Source organism: Barbus barbus (assembly GCF_936440315.1).
Source record: "Barbus barbus genome assembly, chromosome: 5".
NCBI classification, from domain to species: Eukaryota; Metazoa; Chordata; class Actinopteri; order Cypriniformes; family Cyprinidae; genus Barbus; species Barbus barbus.
Window position 1 is genome coordinate 3,092,924 of NC_136733.1, and position 27,269 is coordinate 3,120,192.

The following is a 27,269-nucleotide window of genomic DNA, read 5'->3' on the forward strand; positions in this document are numbered from 1 at the left end:
TATTTTAACGATGTCCTTTCTATGTTTCTGTGCCTTGACCGTGGCAGGGTCAGAGAGCTCTCGGATTTCATCAGAAACATCTTCATTTGTGTTTCCGAAGATCAACAAAGGTCTTACGGGTTTGGAACGACATGAGGGTGAGTAATTAATGACAGAATTTTCCTTTTTGGATGAACTATCCCTTTAACAAATATCCACAGCAACTTAATTAGACCCCACGCGTTGTCAATGAATAGTTCATCATGGAAGGTGTACATATATCTGTGTGTCTCCCATCTCAAACTGTGATTTCTACACACCCCGTGTCTTTCTCCTTCCATTCAGTTTAACTGGTTTTTCTGGTCTAATCTACCACTGCTGCTCGTGCTGCTGCCTTCAGGAATCGCCCTTCCAGGCCTGGCTCAATGAATATTAATTAGGTACCGTGAAGCTACCTGATGATTGGACGAAAGGCAAAGAAGTTATCAAATAAACGAATCAGGCTCTGCTAAAGTCTTATGAATATTAACTAGGAGCGGACACCCCGGTAACGTTACCAGAGAACGTAAAATTAATATTCATGACATAAGCAGTTGCCATAGTAGGATTGGTACATTTGCGACCCGCCCTCCTTTCTTTAAAGTTTGAGCTGCACGCCTACAATCCTAAAGGACGCAGACGTGTATTTGAGCTTGGAATCTATATCTACAATCTTATGGAATAATATTTATCACTATACAGGTAAATGCACATTATTTCCACTCGTTTATTTGTGTATTTGATATGCTAATGACAACATTCATTCACTCTCTAATGTAAATAAACGGTATATTTCGGTTGTAATATTTAATTTGTTAATCATTCTGTATACTTAATAGTATAAACTGCCAAAATAGTGTTGTTTTTTTTGTTTTTGTTTTTTCCACAGCTGGAAATTATACAGGGTTCAAAGACAGACGGTTCATTGTAAGAGGCATATATTCATAAGTTACTTATTACCAACCAACAGGTGCAGATTACTGTGCTCCTGTTACATAAGGTTTTCTTTATCCCCCCCTTTTTGCTTTTTTATGTATGTAAAACCCTTATTAATAAGTCGATAACATTATATAATCATGCTTAAATTTAATAGCTCATTTACATTAATATATGAATCATCAGCCATTTATTGATATTTGATTTTGCATTTCATTATTTAACTAATTAATTATATAGTGTCGTCGGTTATTAGTAAAGTTTCTAACTAAAAGTTGTGAAATTTAATGTAAATTTATAAAATTATGTAAATTCAGAGAAGCATGACAGAAACGCAGTTAAATAAATAACCCTCGCCTGACTGATGAACAAAAGGAGGTTATATTGCTCCTTTCCAGACACGCACTGGCCATGTTATTAGCTTAGCATGTAAATTTGTGCATAATAATTTGCATATGTTCCTGGTGAGTGTAAGCTCTGCAGATCCTACATGCTCTGAACTTACTTACTCTGAACATTAACTCTGTCCTTTCACCATCTCAGCTCAAAATGACTGGATCTCAGTAAGCAGAGAAAGACAGTATGCATTTTAATAATCTAATTTACTTAACGTTTGTCCATGAGAAGGACATTTTTGTTCTGAGGTTTCTCAATTAACTAGCAGCTATAATTTTCAATATCTTGGATAGAAATGCTGCTTTCGCAGCAACTCCAATAAATACCGATAAGGGATTGTCTGATAACTACTGGCTGTCAGCTATTAGTATTGAAATATATTTTTGAGTATAACACATTTTGTCCAGCTATTTCTCATCTGACAATACTGGCTTGCTGTTGGACCGGTTTGTTGAAAGAAGACAGATTCACACCAAGCCAAAATATGAGAAGTGAGCATTTTTTAACCTGCGGATAATGTTTCAGTGTCTTCGCCTGAAGCATTTATGGCCAATGCAAATCAGAAAGTAGACTAAGTTAATTCAGCTTTGAGGAAGGGATTTCTTCAAAACTCTCACAACAAGCCAGGCTCTAACTTGTTTTGCACTGTGAGTTTTGCACAATGATAAGAGAGCATAGGCAACGGTTTCGAAATGTCAACATTCGGATTGCTTCAGTTCATTTCAGGCTAGTGCATGACTGGTTGCAAATGAGTAATTTCTCCATGTGATGGTGTTAGTATGCATGCAGACTGCTGATATCAGTCATACACCAGGTGAAAGTGATGCTGGTCATTTATTGTGGGTCATGCAGGGTGTGTATAAATAGCCTGCAGAAAAATGTCTAGTTGTTTCTTGTTTGAGTAACTCTAGTTGGATGGAAAAACTTAAAAATCTAGCCCAACCAGAGTAACATGGCCTCAGAGAGCTCAACCAACTGGATTGGCCTTTTGTGTCTTTCATGTGTGTGTATACAGTATATAGAAATGGCATTCAGGATATGTTCTCTGAAAACATCTTTACATGTAAATTCATTTTTATGTTAAGCAATAAGCATGTTTAGATATTCTGTTTAGAAGATCTTTTGAATGGCTTTTAATGGATAAAAAAGCTTTTTGCCCATGTAATCTTGTAGTTATAGCAGCTAACAAATAGGGGCAAACGTCTTAAGCTAACCAAAAAAAACACTGTGTTGGTTAAAGCACAACAACCAACTAAAGTCCTAAGCAGGTCCTAAAATTTTTTTCTGTTCATATTGAAAGCGAAAATGCTTCATGATGCCTAAAAGTGTCCACTAAGTGACTATTTATTTACTTAGTGATCTAAATCAGAACAGCTGACTTAGAACAAACCTTTCCAGAATGCACACTGATTAAACCATCCAAAAATATTTGACTACTTCATGGATATTACATAACACTTTCCTATCACTTGTACTGCATTCATATTGATGCTGAGAGGTTTCCTCACAACTCAGGGCTTGTTGTCACACTAGCCATTGAAGTGATCAGCACAATGTGTGGGCATTTTTAGGTTGCTTTAAGATGAAAGAATATATCATCATAAAAAGGAAATTAAATGCAATGGCACTTCATTTAAAAAGTGCCAAACAAAGAACTTGACAATCAAATTAATAACAAACTGATCTTGTATCTGATATGACTGACATTTAACCTCAGATTTTCATGACTGCTGTATACACTTACCTACAATTTTCAGGTGTTAATTTTTCATAAAAAATAATATTTTAGTTTTATAAGATATAGATCTACTTGAAAATTCCTCAAAACTTTCAAAAAAATTCTAAATTAATTCATTAATTAGTTTTAAATGTGTTAAAGTTATTAATGCATTTAGCTAAATGATAATACTTACTTGCATTGACTTGTGAACAATTGGTGATGGAACAATTTTCAGCCAGAAATTGCTAGTAAATTTCACAAATAATTACAAAGAAACAGCAAGTAACACACTGAATTAAACACAAAGCTTTGAAAATAAATAAAATAGTATTTTCTTGTAAAACGTACTCCAGTTGTTTTATTTGAAAAATCAAATCACAGGTTTTTTTTTCCTTTGCATACAAGTTTCTCAACTCAACAAGTGATCAAAAGTGCAATGAATGATCAGAAAACATTTGATGAGAGAATATATCTTAAAAGTATTTTATTTTTTGTAATTATTGTTGTATTTTATATTGATTTTTTTCTTTTTTTTCAAACATGCCAATCTTTTGCAAGCATGTTTATCGTAACGTCCCAAAGATGTATGTTAATACCACTGAGATCCCACAGGGGTGTTTCTCTTTTGTTTTCCCATCCAGGTGCAGTGTGTAGCCATGGCTGCATGGGTGGAGGCGACCACAAGGGAAATGGGCCAATCGCTCATCAACCCAGACAAACCTTCAGTTTCAGCCTCTGCCCTCCCTGGAGACACTCGGAAGCCAGCTTTGGGCCCAAAACCCCACCTCATGCCTAAACCATTTGCCCTGCAATGGAACGCCACCGTCCGCCCAATCCGGGCCCCAAAAACCAACTTTAGCAGAGAGCTCCATCGAGCTGCCTCTTCTGAAGCGCTTTTGGATACCAAAAAACCTGGTGCTGGTGGTCCAAATCCATCAGAATCCCTAAAATCAGGCTCAAACGGCACAGTAAATGGGTCTAATCTAAGTGCAGCTCCTAAACCCATCCCACTCTGCCTAAAACCTGACTTATTGGCTAAGCCTAAACCAGAACCCACTAAGAGTCCTGGTTCTAATAACCAAACTGGTCCAAAATCAAAGCCTGGTGTGACCGCTGAAGATGTAAAGGATGTTCAGCCCAGGAGCAGAGCAAAATCTTTGGGTTCTCAGGATCAAAAGAATCTCAACCAGAAGGTCCAAGGAGAAGCACCCAAGACTGAAGCAGACGTCAAAGTGTCTTCACGATGCTGGCCGCCTCGAAATCGTCTCTCCGTTGAGCTGACCTCCAAGTTCGAGTCACCGTCTCAACCCGAGAAGGAGGTGAGGAGAGATTCTGAAACCAGCAAGACGGAGAAAGAGTGGTCGCCACATTCTCCTTCTGAGTTCAAGCCTTCAAAGCTTCTGGTGGATACAGGAGAGATGGGAGACGAGGACGTCAGCGGAGGCAGCATTAAGACACGGATAAGCCTTCTCTTTGATCGATCTACAGCAGTTCAGCACAGGGACACTTTCAACAAAAGAGACAATCCAGCTGCCGAAATATCTGTTGATATTAAACAGAGAATCCAGAGCCTGAGCTTGGATGCGCCAAGGATACGCTTGCCATCCACTGGTGGTCCTAAAAGGTTATTTCATTTTCATCTCTTTTCATCTCTCTCTCTCTCCCTGGATACTTGTATTTCAATCATATTAGAAAACGTTTCAGCTATGGTTCAGCTTCAGCTATGTCTGTTATGACTAACGATTTGACACATAGCCTACAATCACACCGGTGATCAAATCAAGTTCAAGCACTGTCGTTGATCCAGAAGAAATAGCTTCACAAACAAAAGACAGGTTTTTTTTTTTTTTTATTCATTCTTATTCTTTCAAGAATGAAACATGCGAGCGAGTCAATGAACCATTCCTTCAGCGGATTCATTTGAAAAAGCAGAGAATCATTCAGGAACAAAACAAACGCGCGACTCGGTGAGCCATTCAATCCGCGACTAATGAATTAATTCCACGACTAGTAGACTAACTGATTTTGTTAAAAATTGCAAAACATCAGAATAAACCAATCAATGACGATTTATGCAATCATTTATCAGAAAAAAAGTGTGTTTATGAATAATGTAGCTGAATAATTTGTTGCAAATATTCTTTTTGCATTGGCCTACTGTGGTGGTAACAAAAACATTTAATGACAAATATAAATATTATTCGTAGGACACATAAAAATAACTAAAAATAAAAATTATTCTATGGTGGGGCCAATGGAAATGTATGCATACTTATATTATGTTTCTGGCTTTATGTTGTCCTTATTTTCAAAGCTGTAACATATTTCCAAACTCTTATATTTGCAGTCCACCATCTGAGAAGACAATAAGCACTTCAGATGAGACACCACATGAGAGATCATCTGAAAAACCTGCAGCGACAGAGAAGGTGCCTGTTGACAAACCACCAAGTGCGGTAGAAATCAAGAACTCTGCTGCTAGTGTGGAGAATGTAGAAGAAGAGGAAGACCATGAGGATGAAGAGGAGGACTATGTCCCTGCTCCTGTTTACCAAAGGGTTGGGATGAGCCTAGATGCGGAGATAAAGAGAAGGGAGCAAGAAGAAAAACAGAGAAAAGATGAGCAGTTAGAGAAAGAAAGACAACAGCGGGAAAGGGAAAGACTTTTGGAGGAGGAGAGGAAGGCAAGAGAAATAGAGAGACAGAAAGAGGAGGAACGGAAATGTGCTGAGGAAGAGAGAAAACGGGAAGAGGAAAAGCAAAGACAGATGGAAGAAAGGAGAAAGCAAGAAGAAGAACGAAAGAGAAGAATTGAAGAGGAAAGAAAAGAGGAGGAGAGGAGGAGACAGGCCGAAAAAGAGAGGGAGAGACAAATTGAAGAGGAGAAGAGAAGGATTGAAGAAGAAAAAGAGAGACTGAGAGAAGAAGAAAGACTAAAGAAAGAGAGAGAAATGGAAAAAGAGAGGAGAAGAATTCAGGAATTGGAGAGACAGAGAGAGGAGGAACGATTGAGACAAGAACGAGAAAAACAAGAGAGGGAAATGGAGGAAAGAAAACGAATGGAAGAAGAGAGACTGAAAGAAGAGGAAAGACTGAGACATGAACAAGAAAAGGAGAGATTAAAGAAAGAAAAAGAGATGGAAGAAGAGAGGAGAAGAATTCAGGAGTTGGAGAGACAGAGAGAGGAGGAAAGACTGAGACAAGAACGAGAAAAAGAAGAGAGGTTAAAGAAACAGAGAGAAATGGAAGAAAGGAAACGAATGGATGAAGAGAGAATGAAAGAAGAAAGACTGAGACAGGAACGAGAAATGGAGAGAATACGGAAAGATAAAGAAATGGAAGAAGAGAAACAAAGAATTCAAGAGATTGAAAGAAAGAAAGAGGAGGAAAGATTGAGAAAAGAACGAGAATTAGAGAGAATAAGGAAAGAAAAAGAGATGGAAGAAGAGCGGAGAAGAATTCAAGAGATTGAAAGAGAGAAAGAGGAAAGGTTGAGAAAAGAACGAGAATTAGAGAGAATAAGGAAAGAAAAAGAAATGGAAGAAGAGAGGAGAAGAATTCAAGAGATTGAAAGAGAGAAAGAGGAAAGGTTGAGAAAAGAACGAGAATTAGAGAGAATAAGGAAAGAAAAAGAGATGGAAGACGAGCGGAGAAGAATTCAAGAGATTGAAAGACAGAAAGAGGAGGAAAGATTGAGAAAAGAACGAGAATTAGAGAGAATAAAGAAAGAAAAAGAAATGGAAGAAGAGAGGAGAATTCAGGAATTGGAGAGACAAAAAGAAGAGGAAAGATTGAGACAAGAACGAGAATTAGAGAGAACGAGGAAAGAAAAAGAGATGGAAGAAGAGAGGAGAAGAACTGAAAGACTGAAAGAAGAAAAACGGAGACAGGAACGAGAACATGAGATGGAGATGGAAGCGTGTGAAGCAGCAGAGAGATTACGAGAGGAAGTTCCGACGAGTTATAATTTAATATCGTTTGATGCAGAGGAGCCGGCGGCGTCACAGACCGCTAATGGGACCGCTGACGTCTCGCCTCGGCTCACACAAGTGACTTACGATGACTTTTCAGTGAAACCCCGAAAATGGGGAACCAGGACGAGACGTTCCTCGACTCCGTCTCCATCCAGAGAAACTCCTGCTGCTCCTGACCACAGTCTACAGCCAGAATCAAAGTCCAGTCATCCTGGACCCCAAGAACCAAGCGGAGATCAGGTGTCTGTGCATGAGCTGATCGGATTTGAACCTGAAGCTCCCAGTCCACACAACTCTACAGAAAGCAGAACGCACACATATTTATTTGAGGAGGAAACTGAGTCCAAACCAGGGGATCTGCTGGAGCCAGAAACAGATGAGGTAAGACCAATGGTGGTTAATTAAATATTGCAATATAGTTCATAGATTTTTACTGTGATATATGTTTTACTTTGATAAAACAATAAGCCACAAGAGAATTTACGTTACAGTGATTTACCTCATGTAAAGGTAAAACAGGGTCTAAAACTCCCCCCATAATCACTGTAATTCACTTCAAGTTGCTTATTGATTTTATGAAATGGCCCCAAGATCAATATTATAAAAACATCAATATTCAAATTACGCAATGTCTAAGGCACATCTTAATATAAAAATATAAAAGTGAAAAATAATGTTGAAGTATCTACATTTATTAATAATAATCCATTTAATTATTGTCCTATCTTAATATTCTATCAAATAAATAAAATATATTAGAAGTAATATATAAAAATTCATAATATAAATAATTTAATATAAAAGTTGAAAACTTGTCAAAATATTTACATTTATGAATAATCAGAGCAGTTATAGTACGGCACATCTTAATATAAAATGTATATAAAAATAGAAAAATTTTATATTTTAAATAAAATATACACAATATAAAATATAAAAAATACTAATATTAAATATTTTATAATATAACAAATAATATAAAATATATACAAATAATAATAAAAATAATATATAAAATATTGATATATAATAAGATAATGTAATATAGAGTATATAATTATATTAAAAAAAAAATTTGGAAATATTAACTTTCATTAATTGCCTATTAGCCTGACTGAAATCTGAAAACCTTTATATATAATGTGCAATCATAGGTGTGCAATTATCTGCATTTCAAACATGGCTCATGCAGTCAGAATCAGAAAAAAAAGTGATTTTAGAAAGCATATTATGAAAAGGCCCCTCTAACCTCAGCTGGTTGTAAACACTAGTTGAACTCAACAATTTTGGCCTTTTTGGCTTTCAGTAGTTTAATGCACACAGCAGCCTATAGGGGGTTACTAGCTGGTTAGCTTTTACAATTAACCCCTGCTAGTCAATGCTGTAACTACATTGTGGGGGCAAACAACACCTGCCTTTATAACCAGCCGTTCAAAGGTAACCAGATGTCATGAAAGTCTTAATCACTAAAATGTTATGTTATTGTACACATTTTACCAGTCCCACATTTTGCTTTTAAGGGCTCTTAACAGTGTGAAATACACTTACCTGTTTATTTGCATGAATGGTCTGAATTAATGAGGAGAGTCATAGAATTAAAACATACAACATTAACGTCTTAAAAGGCCACTTTTTGTGTGTTGTCACTGTCTAAAAGGATCATTCATCTTTTAATTGTTTATTTGGGGCATTTTTATTTCGGTTTTTCTCAGCAAACACAAACTTTGCTACCTCAACATGCTTCCTCTGATCTGATGGTGAACTTTTGAAGCCAGACATTTAACTGATGAAAGTCATAACTGAAGTATAACTGTGTGCTTGATGCATGAAAACAATGATCACTGGTTCTCACGTCAAGCATGCACTTTTGAACTTCCGTTTACCATATTTAATGTGCATAAGATAAAATAAAAATACTTTTTAAATTGAAATAAAATTGTACGGAGTAAAAATACAGTTTTTTCTTCAGAAATGTAATCAAGTAAAAGTACAAGTAGTCAGTTTAAATTGTACTTGAATAAAGTAAAAATCCCCCAAAATAATACTTAAGTAATCAAGTAAAATTACTCAAGTATTTTACACCTCTGCATCTCAGTCACAGTTACAGATTAATGTATCTTTATAATAAGCTATATAACCTACATACTGTCATTCTAACCTAATCTAAACACAAATTTATGGAATTTGCTCAGCGGGTGTTTTTATGTTTGTTGGAAGTTCTGAGGGAAGAAAAATAGTATCTGGATTCACCAAACTTCACAAGCATTGTGTCTTAATAAGAAAACAGCAAGAACTGTAAATGTTCAGGCTTGTATAAGCACAACTTGCACGCACCAAATTCTAAAAATCTACCTTGCATCTACCTTAATTTGTTTTAGTGACAGCAAACACAATCTCTTCTGAACTCACAGTCAGGGTGCAAGAAACCCTATTCAGCTGATGTTGCTCTTGTAGGGTTGATCCGCATCTTCTGGGCAGGGCCTTTGTTTCCATTGATTGTGTCATGTTGGAATTTCCCATTAGTGTCTTATGACGGCTTAGAGTGATGTCACCGCAGTCGACGCTGCTTTGTGTTGGGTGTGTGTGTGTGTGTGTGTGTATAGATGTGTTTATTCTTACATGACACTTGTCCTTGAGTCAGGCCTGTGGCATTTTCAAACAACACCTATTGACTGCATTTAAGCAACAGATTATACAAATACTGGCATTGATTAAATGTTCACCGATCTGATATGATGCAGTTAATCCAGATTAAATTATTATTATTATATTGTTATTAGGATGTCTGCATGAGATGGGGAACCTCTTCAGTTGTGTTTGCATGTTCCTTGACCTTATTTTCATTATATCTAATGCAATATAGTTGTTTTGCAGCCATTTTGTCACTATTCTCTTGTATACAGGACTAATATATATATATATGTAGATTTAGATATGAAAAAATATTAATATATCAAAATGTCAATTAATTTAGTGTTAGTGTAGTATTAGTTTAGTTAGATTATATTAGTCTTATAAAATAAATTCATTTAGAAACATTACATCAATGAAAAGTAATTTTTTAAGTTCAATCAAATTAAATTATTATTAGGATGCCTACATGACAAGGGTATATATACACTCACTGACCACTTTATTAGGGACACCTTGCTAGTACCGGGTTGGACCCCCTTTTGCCTTCAGAACTGCCTTAATTCTTCGTGGCATAGATTCAACAAGGTGTTGGAAACATTCCTCAGATATTTTGGTCCATATTGACATGATAGCATCACGCTGTTGCTGCAGATTTGTCGGCTGCACATCCATGATACGAATCTCCCGTTCCACCACATCCCAAAGGTGCTCTATTGGATTGAGATCTGGTGACTGTGGAGGCCATTTGAGTAAAGTGAACTCATTGTCATGTTCAAGAAATCAGTCTGAGATGATTTGAGTTTAGTGACATGGTGCATTATCCTGCTGGAAGTAGCCATCAGAAGATGGGTACACTGTAGTCATAAAGGGATGGACATTGTCAGCATCAATACTCAGGTAGGCTGTGGCATTTAAACGATGCTCAGTTGGTACTAAGGGGCCCAAAGTGTGCCAAGAAAATATCCCCCACACCATTAAACCACCACCACCAGCCTGAACCGTTGAGACAAGGCAGGATGGATCCATGCTTTCATGTTCTTTACGCCAAATTCTGACCCTACCATCTGAATGTCGCTGCAGAAATCGAGACTCATCAGACCAGGCAACGTTTTTCCAATCTTCTATTGTCCAATTTTGGTGAGCCTGTGTGAATTGTAGCCTCCGTTTCCTGTTCTTAGCTGACAGGAGCGGCACCCGGTGTGGTCTTCTGCTGCTGTAGACCATCTGCTTCAGGGTTTGATGTGTTGTGCGTTCAGAGATGGTTTTCTGCATTGAGACAAAATGTCTGATACAGTAGGCTTGTTTGTTGCTGCTGTTTTTATTTGCTGCTTCAAATGCAAAACAGTCCTTGGTTCTTGTTGTTGTATCCGAGTGGCATAAATGCAATTAAATTGTACAGTATACTTGTCTGTATAGTGCAATTAAAACCACAGTGCTCCATATATTTTACTGTGATTATGGTTACTGTAATTATGATCAGAATTGCCTCATTTACAATATTCTGATAACATGAGCACCACAGCAACATAATCACTGCCTTAACATAACAGTGCTTTCAGCTGAGGACACACTGGACTTGATCAAACTCTAAGTATGCACTATAGTTGAGTTTAGTGAGCACCACTAATTATGGTTTACAGAGCTGAACTTGATTCTTGTGAAAAGTTTTTCTGCTCCGATCTTCATGTAAATGATTTGCAAAGCCCTATAGGTTTGGATGTTTACTTTCATATGCAAAGCAGAGAAGAAAAGGGTGTTTTATGCTTCAAATGATCCTACAGTTTAAACTCCAAAATATTTGAAACAGAAATAGCAAATTTGGAAAAAATATGGAAAAAGCTTCCATATTTTCATGTGAACTACTGGTTGAATTTGTAGGTCTACAGATTAAGACTTTTTTGGGTCTTACTGTGTGTTTACAATGGAAAAATAAAGAAAATATCTGTGCATGTGTGGGGTTATGTATGCTTTTGTTCACAGAACAGTTGTTCAGCATCCATCTGAATGTGGGCTTGGAAGGTATTTGATCAAATTAAGTTCATAAAGTGGAACAAAGGTCATTTTTATATATATAGTAACAACTTTATTATAAAATAAATAAATATAAAAGTTATTAACCTTTCCAAATATTTTCAATTTATTAATAATAATTTGAGTACTTTTGTCTATTAGTCCATTATATTATTATTATTATTTTTAAACAACCTCTTCAGCTGTTTACATGCAAATTGCCATTACTTTGATTATTCACTAAGAAATATGGTTATTTAAAAGCAATTTTGTTGTACCCAGCAACACAAAAAGTTCAATAAAAATAAAAAGTCTCTGAAAATGCTGAAATACAGTAAAATTTGTAATATTGTGAAATATTATTTAAAAATGTTAATAATTATTTAAAAAATATTTAATAATTTAAAAAATATTTCAAAATATAATTCAATAAAATTAAACAAAATATAATCAAATGTAAATGTGATTTAAAAATTGAAGTTTCAGCTGCCGTTTAACTCCAGTGAGCCTTCAAAAATCATTATTTATTTAAAATAGAAATATTTTGTAACATTATAAATGTTTTGTCTTTTTTATGTTCGGAGAATTTTAAGCTTGATGTATGTGGTTGCTAAGTGGTTGCTAGGGTGTTGGCATACTCTAGATATTAATTAGTTCTACAAAGGTTGATAGGATTTGCCTGGTTTATTATCTGCCAGGTGAAAATTGTTATATGCTTAGTAAAGTAATATCATAACAATGAGAGCATGTTTTCCTGGTTGCTATGAAATTCATTATGATTACAGTATGGTACAGTATTTCTACCTCTTACGCTCTTGTGAAAGGATTTAATTTAATGCAGTTCCAAAGAAGCCATTTGAGCTGTTCAGAAAGGGTTATGAAATATGATTCTCAGTAACGTCAAGTTGATCTGTTTTCTCAAGTAGTTTTTATTCACCTGAGGAAACGTCTTTAATTTCACTTCTCTTGAACAGTGTTCAACTCACCTACAGTCATGATATGTATTACAAGTGATGTGAGTTTGATGTAGATTACTTTTTTCAAGTAACTGGTAAATTAATGCATTACTTTTTAATTTAGAAGAAAATATCTGAGTTATTTTTTCCAAAAAGTAACATGGCTTTCCCATTTATTGACTGACAGCTGTCATGTCCTTCATGTTGGTTGAGAGAAATCAGGAGTAAGTGCAGAGGCGTTGTGTGCGCTGTGGAAACATTATGTTACTGTTGTTCTAGACTAAATGTCAGCATGCTCAAAAATGAATAAAAACTGTGAAATGCAAGCTCAGAATATGACACAGCTTGCAATAATTACATGTTAAATACCTCCAATAATGACAAAGATGAGAAAAAGTAACAAAAGTAATGTAACACATTACATTCCATAAAAAGTAACACGATAAGTTACTTTATTAGGAAGTAATGCAATATTGTAATGTAAGATCTCTGCAGGCTAGGGCGACGAACTCTGCTGCGACCTCCATCGCCGTGGGAAAAAATTAGTTTTGGGTCCGGTCTTCTGTCACAATACACACTATAGAGCAGGGAAACGCGGAGACGTAGGAACTTCTTTCCAACATAGACTTTTAATAACAAACTTAGGAATCGCTGGAGATGCAGATACACATAAAATGACGATCAGACCGGACACAGAAGCAGGGAAACACAGGGCTTATAAAGAACAGACTAAACGAGAGAATTAACAACACACCTGGAACTAATGAACTGATAAATACATGGAAAGAGGACAGGAACAGGAAGACCAAATATGGGCACGAGAGGAGGGGAAACACGAGACACAGAGAGACAAAGTCTTACATCAGAGTGTCATATGATCCTTCAGTAATCATTAATATTAACATATTCCAACATAATAAATCAGCATATTAGAATGATTTGATCACAGCGATAAATTACATTTTAAAATATATTAGAAAATCGTTATTTAAATTGTAATTGTTTCACAATATTACTGTATTTCGGATCAAATAAATGCATTTCTATCTATCTATCTATCTATCTATCTATCTATCTATCTATCTATCTATCTATCTATCTATCTATCTATCTATCTATCTATCTATCTATCTATCTCAAAATGTATTGCCATTTCATACAAATATTCCTATCCTATCCTTCCCAATATAACAGTTCAATCTAAAGCCAAATTGGCGCGTCTGGTAAAGACGGCAATGGGAATTATAGGTAAAAGGGAATATCAAACCTTGGAATCATCTTATGAGCAGTCGGTTCTTAAGGAGGTCACTAAGATATTATCTGACCCCTCACATAGCCTATACCCTGAGTATGAGTTGCTGCCTTCTGGCAGATGATATAGGCGGCCTGTGTGCAGATACATTTGTTTTAAGGAATCTTTTGTACCTACATCAATTAGACTTTTAAAAAATTATTTATGTAACCCTTGTTGGTTATGATTGTTATTGTGGCTTGGAATGTTGGTTTCTATCCTGTTTATATGGATTTTTTTTTATGTAATGTAATGTTGATCAGTGTATGTGTATGCAGGCTTCAGGGTCCAAGACAAATTTCCCCATTGGGGACAATAAAGTGTTTTGAATTGAATTGAATTTTAGTTTATACTTACAATGGCTTCTACATAGTTTCTTATCCTGTCTGATTATTTAGTGTAGAATAAATGTCCTCCAGTTAAACCTATACTTACTCTAAGCGTAACAGCTGGTGTCAAGAAGAGTTTATTGCAGCCACACACGCTATGGCTCATATTAGACAAACACAGCCTGTTAGTCATGACAAATAGTCAAACTAATGCACAGTCAAGTATAAAGCACCTGATTCAGCAGTGGTTTGCATAAGGGTTTTGTGGTTTAGCATTTCTCTTCCAACGTTCACAGATACAGAAAGGTTCCCACATAAAACCTTTTCCTGTTTTCTCTCTCGGTCCGTCTGTATTTTACTTTTTCAAATGCAGTGGCACATAAATGTCCTTGATCTTCTTTCATCCCTTCCCCCTTTCTCGCTCTCTCTCGCTCTCTCTCTGTTTCTCTGAGCTGGGATGTTGTCACTCATTTGAGGGCTGTGTCTGTTTCCGGTACCTGTTCGTACCTGCAGAGTGTCAAGCGTAAGCGGTGGGCTTGCCGGAGTGCTACTATGTTTTTCCATTGGGATCTGTGAGAATTGCACAAGAGGAAGCTTACGAGACTTTAATATCTTGATGCCAGAAGATTGCTTTCTCAAATTTGTGTTTCTACCTCATCTAAACAAGAAGATTTCACAGGAGGAGATCAACTGGAGAATGGATTGACGTTAAATGTGTGTTGCGGAAGAACATGCTGGAAGAGCATCAAGGATTGATCGACAACCTGAAGTGCTTTCTGTGATGGACATTGGCATAAAGTCTGGTCCAGTTTGGATCACAAATCAAGATGCCTACAGAGATGCCAATGCATGTCAGCTATAACGCCCTCTAGACCTCATATCTGGGATTTTGTTTTTCCCAAAAAACAAGTCGTTTCCCACCAGATACCCCTGACTTTCTAAACATACTTTGTTAATTGGATGAAAGAAGATGCAGTTCTTGGGTAACAAACTGTCCGAGGCGCAGACGCAGGTGTCGGGATGGGTAGGCAACATGCGTCGCTCCTTACAGGAGGCGGTGGAGCTGATGTCGGGCGCTCTGGAGCATGAGGGAGTAATCGAGGAAGAGGAGGATGAAGAACAAATGGGAAGGTTTGAGAGGGCCATCTCTCCACTGAGAAGTTTTGCGGATCGTGGTCGACAGTCCTTTCGAAATCTCTCTCAGCAGAGCCGGCAGCGTTTTTCCCTGCGCAAACGCACGACTGCAGCAAACTCAAATAATGTAAGACTATGCTGAATGTTTTCTGCTCTCTCTCTCTTCTGTTGCATCTTGCTCTATCAGCCGATCTTTAAAGCATTGCACTTTCTTTGACAGGTCTTCAACAGTGCGTTACAAAACATCCATGATTGTTTTTACTGCATGCTCTCAAAATATGCATAAAGCAGAAATGTTATTTGGAAAGTTAATTTTACAATTTGATTTGTGTAAGATTTGGTGTTGAGACTAATATTATTATTTTTCTGGAAAAAAAAAAAATCCTGAATGGTTAAATAGGCCTAACATTGCCTAATCTGATAATGAATCCAAACATATCAATAAAAATGTACCATTGTGTACAGTTTTTTTTTTTTTTTACAAAATAAGCATGGAGAGTTTTCAAATTATATATATCTGCCTTAATGCAATAAAATAACAAAAGTAGTTGAATGTCAAAAGGTTCAGCTTTAATGACAAAAAGAAGTTTTCAAAATGTATAATTTAATTTACAATCTGCAAAAATAACTTCAAATACTCCATATAATATCAAAGAAATAAACATTTTGGATGTAGTAAAACAGGTCATGTTTGCATTTAGTTTTCTGTCACTGGCCTCAATTCTCATCTTGAAATCAGGATTAGGCATGAAATAATGTCTTTAGAATAAATTATGCATGAAAGTGAGCTGAGATTTGAAGAAACAGTTATAATTTGGCTCAGAGGAAGACAGGAATCATGTCTTTGTGCAGTTTTTCTTTTGATTAAGGGATTATACGAGACTTCTTCGAAAGCAAAAATGCAACAAACTGCATGGTATTTTGTGAGAAAGTGTGACAGGAACTGTATTTGGAATCAGCACCCCAAAATTAGTAAGAAACAACAAGTATTGGATTTCATTCAGCAATGATGCAGGGAGTTATTATTATTATTTAATAGAATCCAATTACAATTCCTGCACACACGAGTCAGTGTATTCACATCAAATACTGTTAAACAGGATGTAAGGCGTTCTGGAATAATTTGGAATCTCGAGCTGTCTAGACTTGTTTTTACTCACTCGTAAATTTGCTTATCCTCTCATTTTGAATCTTCTTTTCCCTACATGCATCTCTGTCGGTCATGACAGGTATTGATCCACCCAAAACTCAAAGAATTCGATTAACTTGGTGAATATGGCATCCATTCCACAGACGTGCGTGTGCATGTGTTTAATTAAAAACAAATATTGCCACATTGATGGCTCAATAAGGTGTAAAAGTTCAAAATAGTTCAACTGTTTCATTTTAAATTATATATAAAAAACAATTGTAAAAAATTGGGGTCTGGAAGATTTTTAAATATTTTTGCAAGAAGTACCTAATGCTCACCAAGGCTGCATTTATTTAATTAAAAATACAGTAAAAACAGTAATATTGTGAAACTTTATTACCATTTAAAATAACAGTTTTCTATTTAAATATATTTAAAATGTAATTTATTCTTGTGATGCAAAGCTGAATTTTCAGCATCATTACTGCAGTCTTCAGTGTCATGATCCTTCAGAAATCATTCTAATATGCTGATTTTCTGCTCAAAAAACATATCTTATTATCAGCATTGAAAACTGTTGTGATGCTTAATTTTTTTTTTTTTTTTTTGTCTAAACTGTGAGGCATTTTTCATCAGGATTCTTCTTTTATGAATAGAAAAGTTCAAAAGAACAGCTTTTATTTGAGATATTCTTGTAACACTTTAAATGTCTTTATACTGTAATTTCTTTTAACAACAACAACAAACTTTTGAATGGTAAAATGAGTCTGTATAAAGTTTGATGGTGTGTTTTAGTTCAGGAGTTGCTGCATGACTCATGGCTTGTTACTAAAATATCACGGGGTGACTCTAATAGTGCTCATAGAACAGCAGAGCAGTACTTTAGTCCTCTCCTAAATTTCCCTAGTGAGTAACTATACACAAATTAAAGCTATGCATCAGCCATGTTTACATGCACATCATTTTCCGATGTACATGCAAATTCTGTTTTAGCATTTTTGCAATTCTGCATGTGGTCTATGCTTCTAGGCTTTTTACAGTTTCCTTTATCATATAGATCATTTATGTTTGGACATGAATAGATGTAAATGAATATTTCAATGCTGTAGAATATTACAAATAAGGTGTTGAAATGACCAAGAATTCCAGTGAATTCCACTTGGATAGTTGTGTTAAATAGCAGGTGCATTATTGGAATATGACCAAAATCCAATAATAATCAGATTTTCATGTTCATATACCTGTAGTCCTTGCAACAGGACTGATTCCTCTATTATTTCTTTACTCCTTTAAATCTAGTTCCACCATTGTTTCAACAAGTAGTTGAAAACTCATTGTGAGTTATGTATTTCTACTACTTTCACATTCCTTTGAATCCAAGTTCATTCCTATTTCATCTGTGGTTTTTCAGTTAAACATTAGCATGAATGATGAATGTTAAAATGGTAGGCACTATACAAAGTTTCATCTTAGCTATGATGCAAGATGAAATTGTTACAGTTATGAAAAATAAAATTTTGTTGGCCGATTAGGATGGCAAAGGGGAAGAAAATTTCCAGATAATTTCCCAAACTTTCCAGAAATTTTGGAAACTTTCAGGTAATTTTTGGAAAAAAAAATATACATTTTCAAAACTTTTGGAAAGTCTAAGTACTTTTCTGCCCCTTTGCAGCCGGCCGATAATTAAAAAGTGCCAAATATTAGCACTTTGGCAACATTTAAAGCCTCAGGTCTTTTTGGATATGATGCAACAAGCTTTGCACATCTGCATTTGGGTTTTTTTGCCATTCTTCTCTTTAGATCATCTCAAGCTCTGTCAGGTTGACTGGGGACCATCGGTAGACAGCTATTTTTAGGTTTTTCCAAAGATGTCTGATTGGTTCCAAGTCCAAGTCTGGCTGGACCACTCGAGGACGTTCATAGAGTCGTCCCTAAGCCACTCCTGCATTGTCTTGGCTGTGTGCGGAGGGTGATTGTCATGTTGGAAGGTGAACTTTCAGCCCAGCCTGAGGTTCTGAGCGCTCCGAACCAGGTTTTCATTAAGGATATCTCTGTATTTAGCTGCATTCATTTCCATCTTCTCTGATCACTTCCCCAGTCCCTGCCGCTAAAAAACACCCCCACTGCATGATGCTACCGCCACCATGCTTCACTGTTGGGATGGTATTATGCAGGTGATAAGCGGTGATTGGTTTCCCTCAGACATGAATAAGGACTTGAGGTTCATCAGACCAGAGAATCTTTTTTTTCACAGTCTGAGAGTTATTTGGGGTTATTTTTGTAAATTCCAATCATGGTTTCATGTATCTTTACTGAGGAGAAGCTTGAGTTTGGTCACTTTGCCATCAAGCCCAGATTGGTGGAGTGTCGCAGTGATGTTTGTCCTTCTGTAAGTTTCTCCCATCTCCATATAAGATCATGGAGCTCAACCAGAGGGACCACCGTTTGGCCAGGAGGCTAGATCTAGGAAGAGTCCTGATTATTTCAAACTTCATCCATTAAGGATTATGGAGGCCAAATGCTCCTGTGAATCTTCAACACAGCAGAATTATTTTGTAGTCTTCCCCAGATCTGTCTCAACACAATCCTGTCTCTCAGCTCTGCAGGCCATTCCTTTGACCTCATGGCTTAGTTTTTGCTATGACATCAATTTCAGCTGTTAAACTTTATATAGACAGGTGTGTGTGCCTTTCCAAATCATGCCCAATCAACTGAATTTGCCAAGGTTAACTCCAGTCGGAGTATAGAAACATTTCAAAGATGATCCAGTGAAACTGGAATGCTCCTGATCTAAATTTCAAGTGTCAAAACAAAGGGTATGAACACTTGTGCAATGTAATTTTATCAGTGTTTCCTTTTTAATAAATTTGCAACGTTGTGATAAATCTGGTTTTTATTGCTATTATTGCCTCTGATTTGAAAAAAGTGGGTTAATATAACTAATTTTTAGGTGATTACCCCCAACTTCTTGTATAATTTTGACATTTTTGCCACACATTTCTTATACCAAGAGCATTTTACAATTTCCCCCGGTTTCCATTACTTCAACAATAAAAACATTACAAACAGCACATTTAAGAGCCAACTCTATGCCAGTATAGAAGAGAAGTGAATCAGAAGAGGGTCTTTTTTCAGATCAGGATATATTCCAGCAGTCATTCCTGTATATGTATGGGATTGTCTCTGTAGAATGAACATTACTCAATGTCCTGCTCACAGAGAGCTTGTTTACGAGGAAGTGTTTTGTTTCCTAGTAACGATTCTTGTACACTGACATGTTTTAAAGAGCAGAGTGACGTGAAATTCAAAGTATCTGGTCTGTGTACAAAGACTGATCTGGATGAGTGAGAGAGCGTGTGTGTGTTTGTTGTGTTTGTAAAGGACAGTTTCGCCCCTGTGGACATGCCAGCTCATTAAAACACGTATGCTTGGATTGTTGATGCTTTTCTGTTTGCAACGTATGTGCTTCCGAGGTGTGTGTGTGTGTGTTTGTAGTTGAGTGTGAGTTTTAACTTATCACTTAGCACCAAAATGATAGGCTAACTTTTTTGTCATACCTGCCAACAGAATATGAATTGATAATTTACTAATCATAAATTACTATTATTTATTTTTTTGCCTGCTTTGAAGTTGTATTTTGCCTTATGCGTTATGCAATTCTAGTAACACTTTAGGGACCAGTTCTCACTATTAACTAGTTGCTTATGCATACCACTATATTTATTAGTACTGGTAAAGTATTAATACCTTATTCTGCATGACAATATTTTAGATCCCTTAATCCTAACCTTAACAACTACCTTACTAACTATTAATCAGCAGCAAAAAAAGTCATTGTTAATAATTAGTAAATAGTGAGAATTGGCCCACAAACTGAAGTGTGACCGCAATCCTGTTACAATACAATACATTACATTTTCAAAATATGTTTTTATTCTAACCATTTGGTGAAATGTCATCTATCATAAAAACATGTAGACCTACAAATATTTTGGTCTTTGGAGTTTCGTTTTAATAGCTTGACTTCAGGAATGTGTCATGCCAAAACTTTTTTTTCATTAGCTGAATCCCTTTGATCTAAAGTATATATACTTGAGGGGTTTTTAATTAATATTTAACAACACATTTGCATGTTCTCTGATGTCAGTTAATAACATGCAAGTGAACAAATATTTTATCTCATTTTAGTAGTGGTATATTTTTAAATTTTTTATTTTGGTCATTGATATTCTTCTTCAATAGGGCATTTATTATTCTATGGAATTTCTAGCTTATGGATGACTATTGATCCTACAGTTTGATTTAAATGATGTATTATATCTCAATTTCAGTTCACAATTTTACTTCCTAAACAAAGGTTTTTACTCATTTTGTGGTTGTTGTTTTGTTCATTTTCTGCCAGCTAAATGCAAAAAAAAAAAATCTGCAACTTTAAGAAGTCTGTCCTCATAGTCCAAAATCGTTGCATAGTCCTTCATGTAAATGACTACTTTTGAAAGATAAAGTTGTTATCGTTAACTAAAAACTAAGACTACAACAAACAAACAAAACATTTTGGTTAATTGCAATAAAGCTGAAATGTAAATATTAGATGAAAACAAACTAAACGAAAATTATAAAGTAAAATGTGCATGTTTAAGTATAAACAAGTAAGTATATGCAAGTATAAACACTAAAACTGAAAGTAAATCATTAAAGCGGAACAGTGCTATTTTAGTATAATTGAGATACTATTACAGATTATATTCATATTTAGCCATATATTTTTATATTTAATTTATATTATATGTTTTAGTTATTTTTATACATCATTATACTAAATCAAAATGAGAAATGTTGCCTTGGCAAAATTTTTTTTATTTATTTAATTTTTTTTTGCTTAATTAAAGCTTATTTCAAGTAACAAAAATGTTTCTAGTTTATGTTTTAGTTTTAGTTAACTATAATAACCCTGCAATTGAAATACAAATAAATTAAACCTCAATAGTAATATGGTTTGGTGGCAAGCTGTTAACAAAAGTAACACTTAAAGTATCAACCAGCATGGTCTTCCTAGTGGAGCTGGTTTAGTTAGTTAAAAAGCCTGGTGGCTACACCAGCATCCACAATCCAACATATAAAGATGGTCTTTTCTGCAGGACTTCACTGTAATCTGAGTTTTGAAATATGTCTGTGTTTGTTTGCTCTCATTAAATCACTTCAGGGTCAGTTAAAGGACGGTGAACCCGAGGAGAATGGAGTTGCAGAACAGGACACAGAGAATCTCATCGGGGAAACTGACGAAGAAAGAGAAAACAACGAAGCTGTTGATGAGTAAAGAAATATCTACAACATTCATCATCACTTTCATTGCCACAATAAATCGTCAGCTGTCTTTTGAACATCTGAGTATCTCATTTAAAGCAGTGTTGTGGAGCTACTAACTAAAACTAGCAACTACTGACTTTTTCTCAAAGCAATGACGCTTTTCCCAAGTCATTTTCATTATATTGCTGTGTTTTTATGTTTTGTGTACACAGTCTTGCAGAGTTTATAAGGGAATAATACAACTCTCAAGTCTCCTAAAAAGCCTAACTTCAGCAAATTTAAAAAACTGTTTCAAAAGATTCAGTGATTAATCCCTCAATATTTATTCTTATTATTAAATGATTATTTTGCTGCTTTTTGTATCTAAATCATATAAATCAGCGTTTAATAGTTTTAATACTGTAAATTGATGTGTTCAAGTATGATGTCATCAGTAGTAGACTAACAGACATAAGTTTTGCTCAGACTGTCTCCTAGTGGTCATGAAAAGCATGAGACATCAGTTCTCTCTCTGTAGAGTTAGGTGTGGGTTGATATCATGTTTTTATTTGTTCAGTCACGCTACACAGATCAGAGTCAATCAAGCCTTGCAGAGACTGACTCAGGCCAGACGACGAAACAGATCTACTGATTCAGACCCAGCAGACGTCCCAGTTCAGGAGGAGACCGAAGATCTGCTACCGGTTCTTGAGGTACACTTCAGTTACGACGTGTATACTTGTGTATGTTTTTGTATATTTTATTTATTTATATTTATATATATTATGTTTATATTTATATTATTTTTTGTGCTGTCAAATGATTTTTATTATATATATTACAGTAATATAATGTAATGCATAAGGATCAATAGAATTTTCTGCTTAGTAGTTGCAGAACTATGCTTAGCAGATGAAAATGTCTTAAGAATTCATATTCATATTCATATATATATATATATATATATATACAGTCATGGCCAAAAATATCGGCACCCTTGATAAATATGATCAAAGAAGGCTCACAAAAATCTAACCTTTCATTGGATAATAAGAATTTAAAATGGGGCGTAGAATATTATATTGAATAAAAGGTGTGCCGTTAATTCTGGCCAATGTGTATTATAGAAAAACATTTATTGAACATGATATTTCCCCCCATTTTAAATTCTTATAATCCAATGAAAGGTTCGATTTATGTGAATTTATTAAATAAAAGATCAAAATAATTAATTATGCAGATTAATTTTCACAGCCGCCTTTGATCATATTTACCAAGGGTGCCGATATTTTTGGCCATGACTGTATATACACTCTGTATGTATATATATATATATATATATATATATATATATATATATATAATAGTCATATCTATTACATTATAATCATGCCTTGTAAAATAATAGAAAAGATAAAGTAAAAGAAATGATAATGTAATAAAATTATTTAAATATAGAATAGAATAGAATAGAATAGAATAGAATAGAATAGAATAGAAGATAGCTGATTGTGCACCTGTTAATGTGTGTATTTGTGTATATTTTTGCATGTGTATTGCTGGATCAGTCTGCAGCTCCTCTGTTGGACTCCAGCGTTTTCCGTTCGAAGGTTGCTCTGGGGAAAAAACGGAGTATAAAGCGCACCAAACCGTCACGTGCCGTCCGGCAGAGAGCTGCCCTGCCCGCTCTGTCAGAGGGAACGCAACCCGACTGGAGGTTCTGCGACTCCACAGGTGGGGTCAACACATCACATCATTTTACTGTACATTCAACACCCAATCGTAACTCTGTGTTACATGATGTTACATTTTCAGCTTAAATGCTTTAGAATCTGTGACTCAACTGTAAAAACTCACCTTTGACTGCTTGAACAAAACCAATCTGTTACAGATGCGAAAGATCAGTGTTCCAATGGAGCGAAATCTGAATCAGAAGAGGAAGAGGGAGAGGAACCGTCCCGGGACGTCACGTCCTCTCCAGCCCCCAGCCAGCCTAAGAGAGTCCCTGTGTTTCCTGGGTTGGACCCTTCTGCCCTCATGGTACGTCTCTGCTGGTGTATGTCCGGTTTCTAACTAAACCACCTGGGGTTAGGTTTAGGTTTAGGCTTGGTTAATTGAAAAGACCATACTTGTCAAAAAGCTTTTAATAAATTTAGTGTTGCAGTGACTCATGAAACACCAGTCACACCTTCACATAACCACACTCCCAGTTTCTATTTCTGACAAAGCAACTTTATTTTACCCAGCCGTCTGAAATACACTACTGTTTAAAAGTTTGTGAGTAGTAATAGTTTTTAATGTTTTTGAGAAAGTTACCACTCTTCAGTGTCACATGATCTTTCAGAAATCATTCAAATATGCCGATTTGCTGCTGAAGAGACTTTTTTGCTTTCGGTTGAAAATAAGATAACAGATACATTTTTTTATGATTTAACATATTTTACTTTACTGGAGTAAAGTATTTTTAATATTGGTCTGTGGCTATGTTGACAAACCAACAAAACCAGCAGCAAACCAGCATAAACCAGCCTCAACTAACATAAAATCTTTATGTAATTCATTTCTAAGTTTGTCTCGTCGTTCTCTCGCAGGCCCAGCTAAAGCGGAGAAGTGGAGTGATAGAAACAGAAAGTCCAACAGAAGCACAGATGCCTCCATCTGTCCCCTCACGCTCTCCCCGCACACCCACCATGGCCCTCGGCCCCCGAGTGCTGCCCCCTGTTGACGCCAAGGACAGTGGGTATGTGTGAGCAGAAACTCTTTTGGAAAGAAAAATTGCTTATGGAATGTGATGCAATCACATTTTAATTGTCAGATGAGTGCATTTTAACTCTATAAAGCCTTCTGTATCGTATTTGATAGATTTCTTCTAAAGGCTTCTAAATGATCAGCACGATCAAAACTTTACAGAAAAACCTGTTGTACACATTATGGTGCTTCATTTAACACATGAATTGAATAATAATAATCTGAATTATGTCAAATGTAATAATTGTGATGAATCTAAATCCAGGTCTGGCTCTTCGCCCTCCTGGCTGCTTGAGCTTAAATCCAAGAAGCGAATGAATCAGCCTGAGAGTGAAGCGTGAACCTGAGGTCAGTGGATGTGCTGGAATCACCCGTCCAGTCCTCTGATTCCCTTTTTAAATAATCAAGCTTCCTGAACATTTCCCTGACAGCCTTGGAATATTTGCATGTTGCTCCCTTCATCTCCAGTAGAGGGAGAAAAATCCACATTTATATCACTTCATTTGGTTCTTCTCACAGTTTACCCTGCTGTCTTGTCTTCACAGGTCTGATGCGGTTTGTTAGGAGGAAGTCCTCAGAGATGCCAAAGGAACTGACTGAGTATCAGACTATTTCGAGTACGAGTCGTGGACAGAACTGTTTGGAGGCTTTGCCAAGATGACGTCTTGTTATGCACATTTTTATTTTTACATGAAAGTCTGTCATAATTGTTTGGCAGCATTATAGACGGTGTGCTTGAAAAGCATGTGCTGTTTACTGTCAGTCTTGAACCAAGTTAATTTTACAGTTATCTAATTTTGTTTACATTTATTAATCCAGCAGATGTTTTTATCCAAAGTGAGGTTGGTTTATCCATCGAGTTCCTCCAGTTCATTCAGGTGCCTAATGCGCATATCTTCTGTTCATCTCTGATGGTGGAGAAACAGAAATCAGTATAGCTTCATGCTACAATGCACTTTAAATGAGTCGGATCACTGGAAAAGGTGCCTTAGGGCTCTTAGGCATAATATTGCATGAGTTTTTTTTTTTTTAGACCAGAATTTAAATATTGTGTTTCTAAAAGTTTGTTTAAAAAAAATAAAAAGTCTGATTTTAAGATGTTCATTGCTATATGAATCTCTTAATTGTTTTCATTCTGTTTACAACATGTGCCATTCCTTTAAGACCAGCTTATAAACATCATTTGATTTTGTTCACTTCTTTTATTTTCCATATGTTTTCTTTAATTAAAGTTATAGTGAGCAGAAAAGCATCAGCTGATTGGATCAGGCTGATTATAATTTACGAGGTTTTGCTTTATTGCCAATGCCTTTACATTCCTGCCAAGAACACTTTTACAAACACAAATCAAACTTACAATAATGTATAATAATAAGTTGTTTAATTGTGCTCCTTTGAGATGTTTTTTTGGTTTTTTCAGTCATGTTTTCAGTCATGACTTCAGCTGTGTAAATTGCTGCTTGAGGAAGATGTTTACCTGTTTAATGTTGGGAAACGGGAGTTGTGTCTTATAAAATATGAATTATGAATTACAATCATCTTGATTAAATATTTTTCTAAATGGGAAGCAAGTTTGTCTTTGCTTATGTGTGGAAGGACTGAGATATCAGAAGGTATCAGTAGAGACAAGGACAGAGCTATGAAAACAGGGTATTATTGTTACATTTAACGACATTTTAAACCTAAAGGAATTCATTTTTTTTTTTTTTTAATTGATAATTATTTCCTTTCACCCAAAGTCTTTTTAAAATGCCATTTAAGTTTAATTTAAAATATATATACATATTAATTTGTTACATTTAATGTATTTTATACCAAAATTAAGCCATTTTAAATTTATTTGTCAGTTTCAAAAGAATGTATTTTTATTTGTTTGTTTGTTTTTTGTTTTTTATAAAATAATTATTGATTTCCTTTTTGATTACAAGTAGGTCAGTGAAAGAAAGTGAGGTTTGTGCTTGGAAAAGGCCATTTCAGGATAAAGGTAAAGTTGTTTTTTCCAAGTGGTACAACAGCAGAATATAAAAAAATTTTGCTCTGAGAAATCGGTGACCTGCCATTCTTACCCCCAAGCAACTATTTCTACTTGATCTAAGCCATAAACAATACTTTTGTACGTACGACCTAATTTATCAGATTGAATTACAGCACTGGCTTGCTTTTCTAACCAATCTTGACCATTATTATTAAGTACTGGGAGAGCCACTTAAAAATAGAATCCCTTATCAATTTAAAATAAAAATAAAAATATAATTTAATTAAAATATATGTTACATTTGTCAAGTGATTTAATTGTTTTGTTTTTGAATAATTGATTTTATTGTTTTGAGTTGCACCCCAAATTGTTTAGAAATTTAAGTTGAATTTTGAAAAATATCCATATTAATTAATTGTTACATTTAACTACATTTATGCAAATGGCAATTTCAAACATGATTTCAATTTTTTTAATGATTTACTTTTTTTTTTAGGTGCATCCCTTGTCTTGCGTAAATGCAATTTACAGTAAAATGAATTTTTAAAAAATATGCATATTAATTCATTGTTACTTTTAACTGCATTTTGTACCAGAATTAAGCCATTTTTAATTTATTTGTCAATTTCAAACATGACTTCAGTGTTTATTTATTTTATTGTTTTTTATGAAATAATAATCTTTTTTAAGGTACATCCCTAATCTTTTGTAAATGCAGTTTGAGTTTAAA

The 27,269-nt window shown here is 35.3% G+C and overlaps 1 protein-coding gene across 2 annotated transcripts; it reads left to right on the forward strand.

Moving 5' to 3' along the window:
* The first annotated feature begins 625 nt into the window (after nucleotides 1–625).
* Nucleotides 626–26,129, forward strand: LOC306870581 (uncharacterized protein). Of its 2 annotated transcripts, XM_079417947.1 has the most exons (11): nucleotides 626–720; nucleotides 3,712–4,694; nucleotides 5,418–6,560; nucleotides 6,762–7,425; nucleotides 21,734–21,843; nucleotides 22,394–22,529; nucleotides 23,385–23,550; nucleotides 23,708–23,856; nucleotides 24,408–24,556; nucleotides 24,830–24,912; nucleotides 25,110–26,129. In XM_079417947.1, the coding sequence occupies exons 2-10, from the start codon at nucleotides 3,727–3,729 to the stop codon at nucleotides 24,903–24,905; spliced, it is 3,561 nt and encodes a 1,186-aa protein (XP_079274073.1). In that variant the 5' UTR covers nucleotides 626–720; nucleotides 3,712–3,726; the 3' UTR covers nucleotides 24,906–24,912; nucleotides 25,110–26,129. The 2 variants fall into 2 exon arrangements, with proteins under 2 accessions (XP_079274073.1, XP_079274074.1); XM_079417948.1 differs by having other exon boundaries at nucleotides 5,418–7,425.
* Nucleotides 26,130–27,269: the final 1,140 nt, after the last annotated feature.

Bases quoted from the DNA above. Each gene is read 5' to 3' on its own strand.
- LOC306870581 (XM_079417948.1), top strand. From the start codon at position 3,727: ATGGCTGCATGGGTGGAGGCGACCACAAGGGAAATGGGCCAATCGCTC. The intron at 23,551-23,707 runs GTGGGGTCAACA...AATCTGTTACAG, and splicing joins GAGGTTCTGCGACTCCACAG to ATGCGAAAGATCAGTGTTCC. The intron at 23,857-24,407 runs GTACGTCTCTGC...GTTCTCTCGCAG, and splicing joins TGGACCCTTCTGCCCTCATG to GCCCAGCTAAAGCGGAGAAG.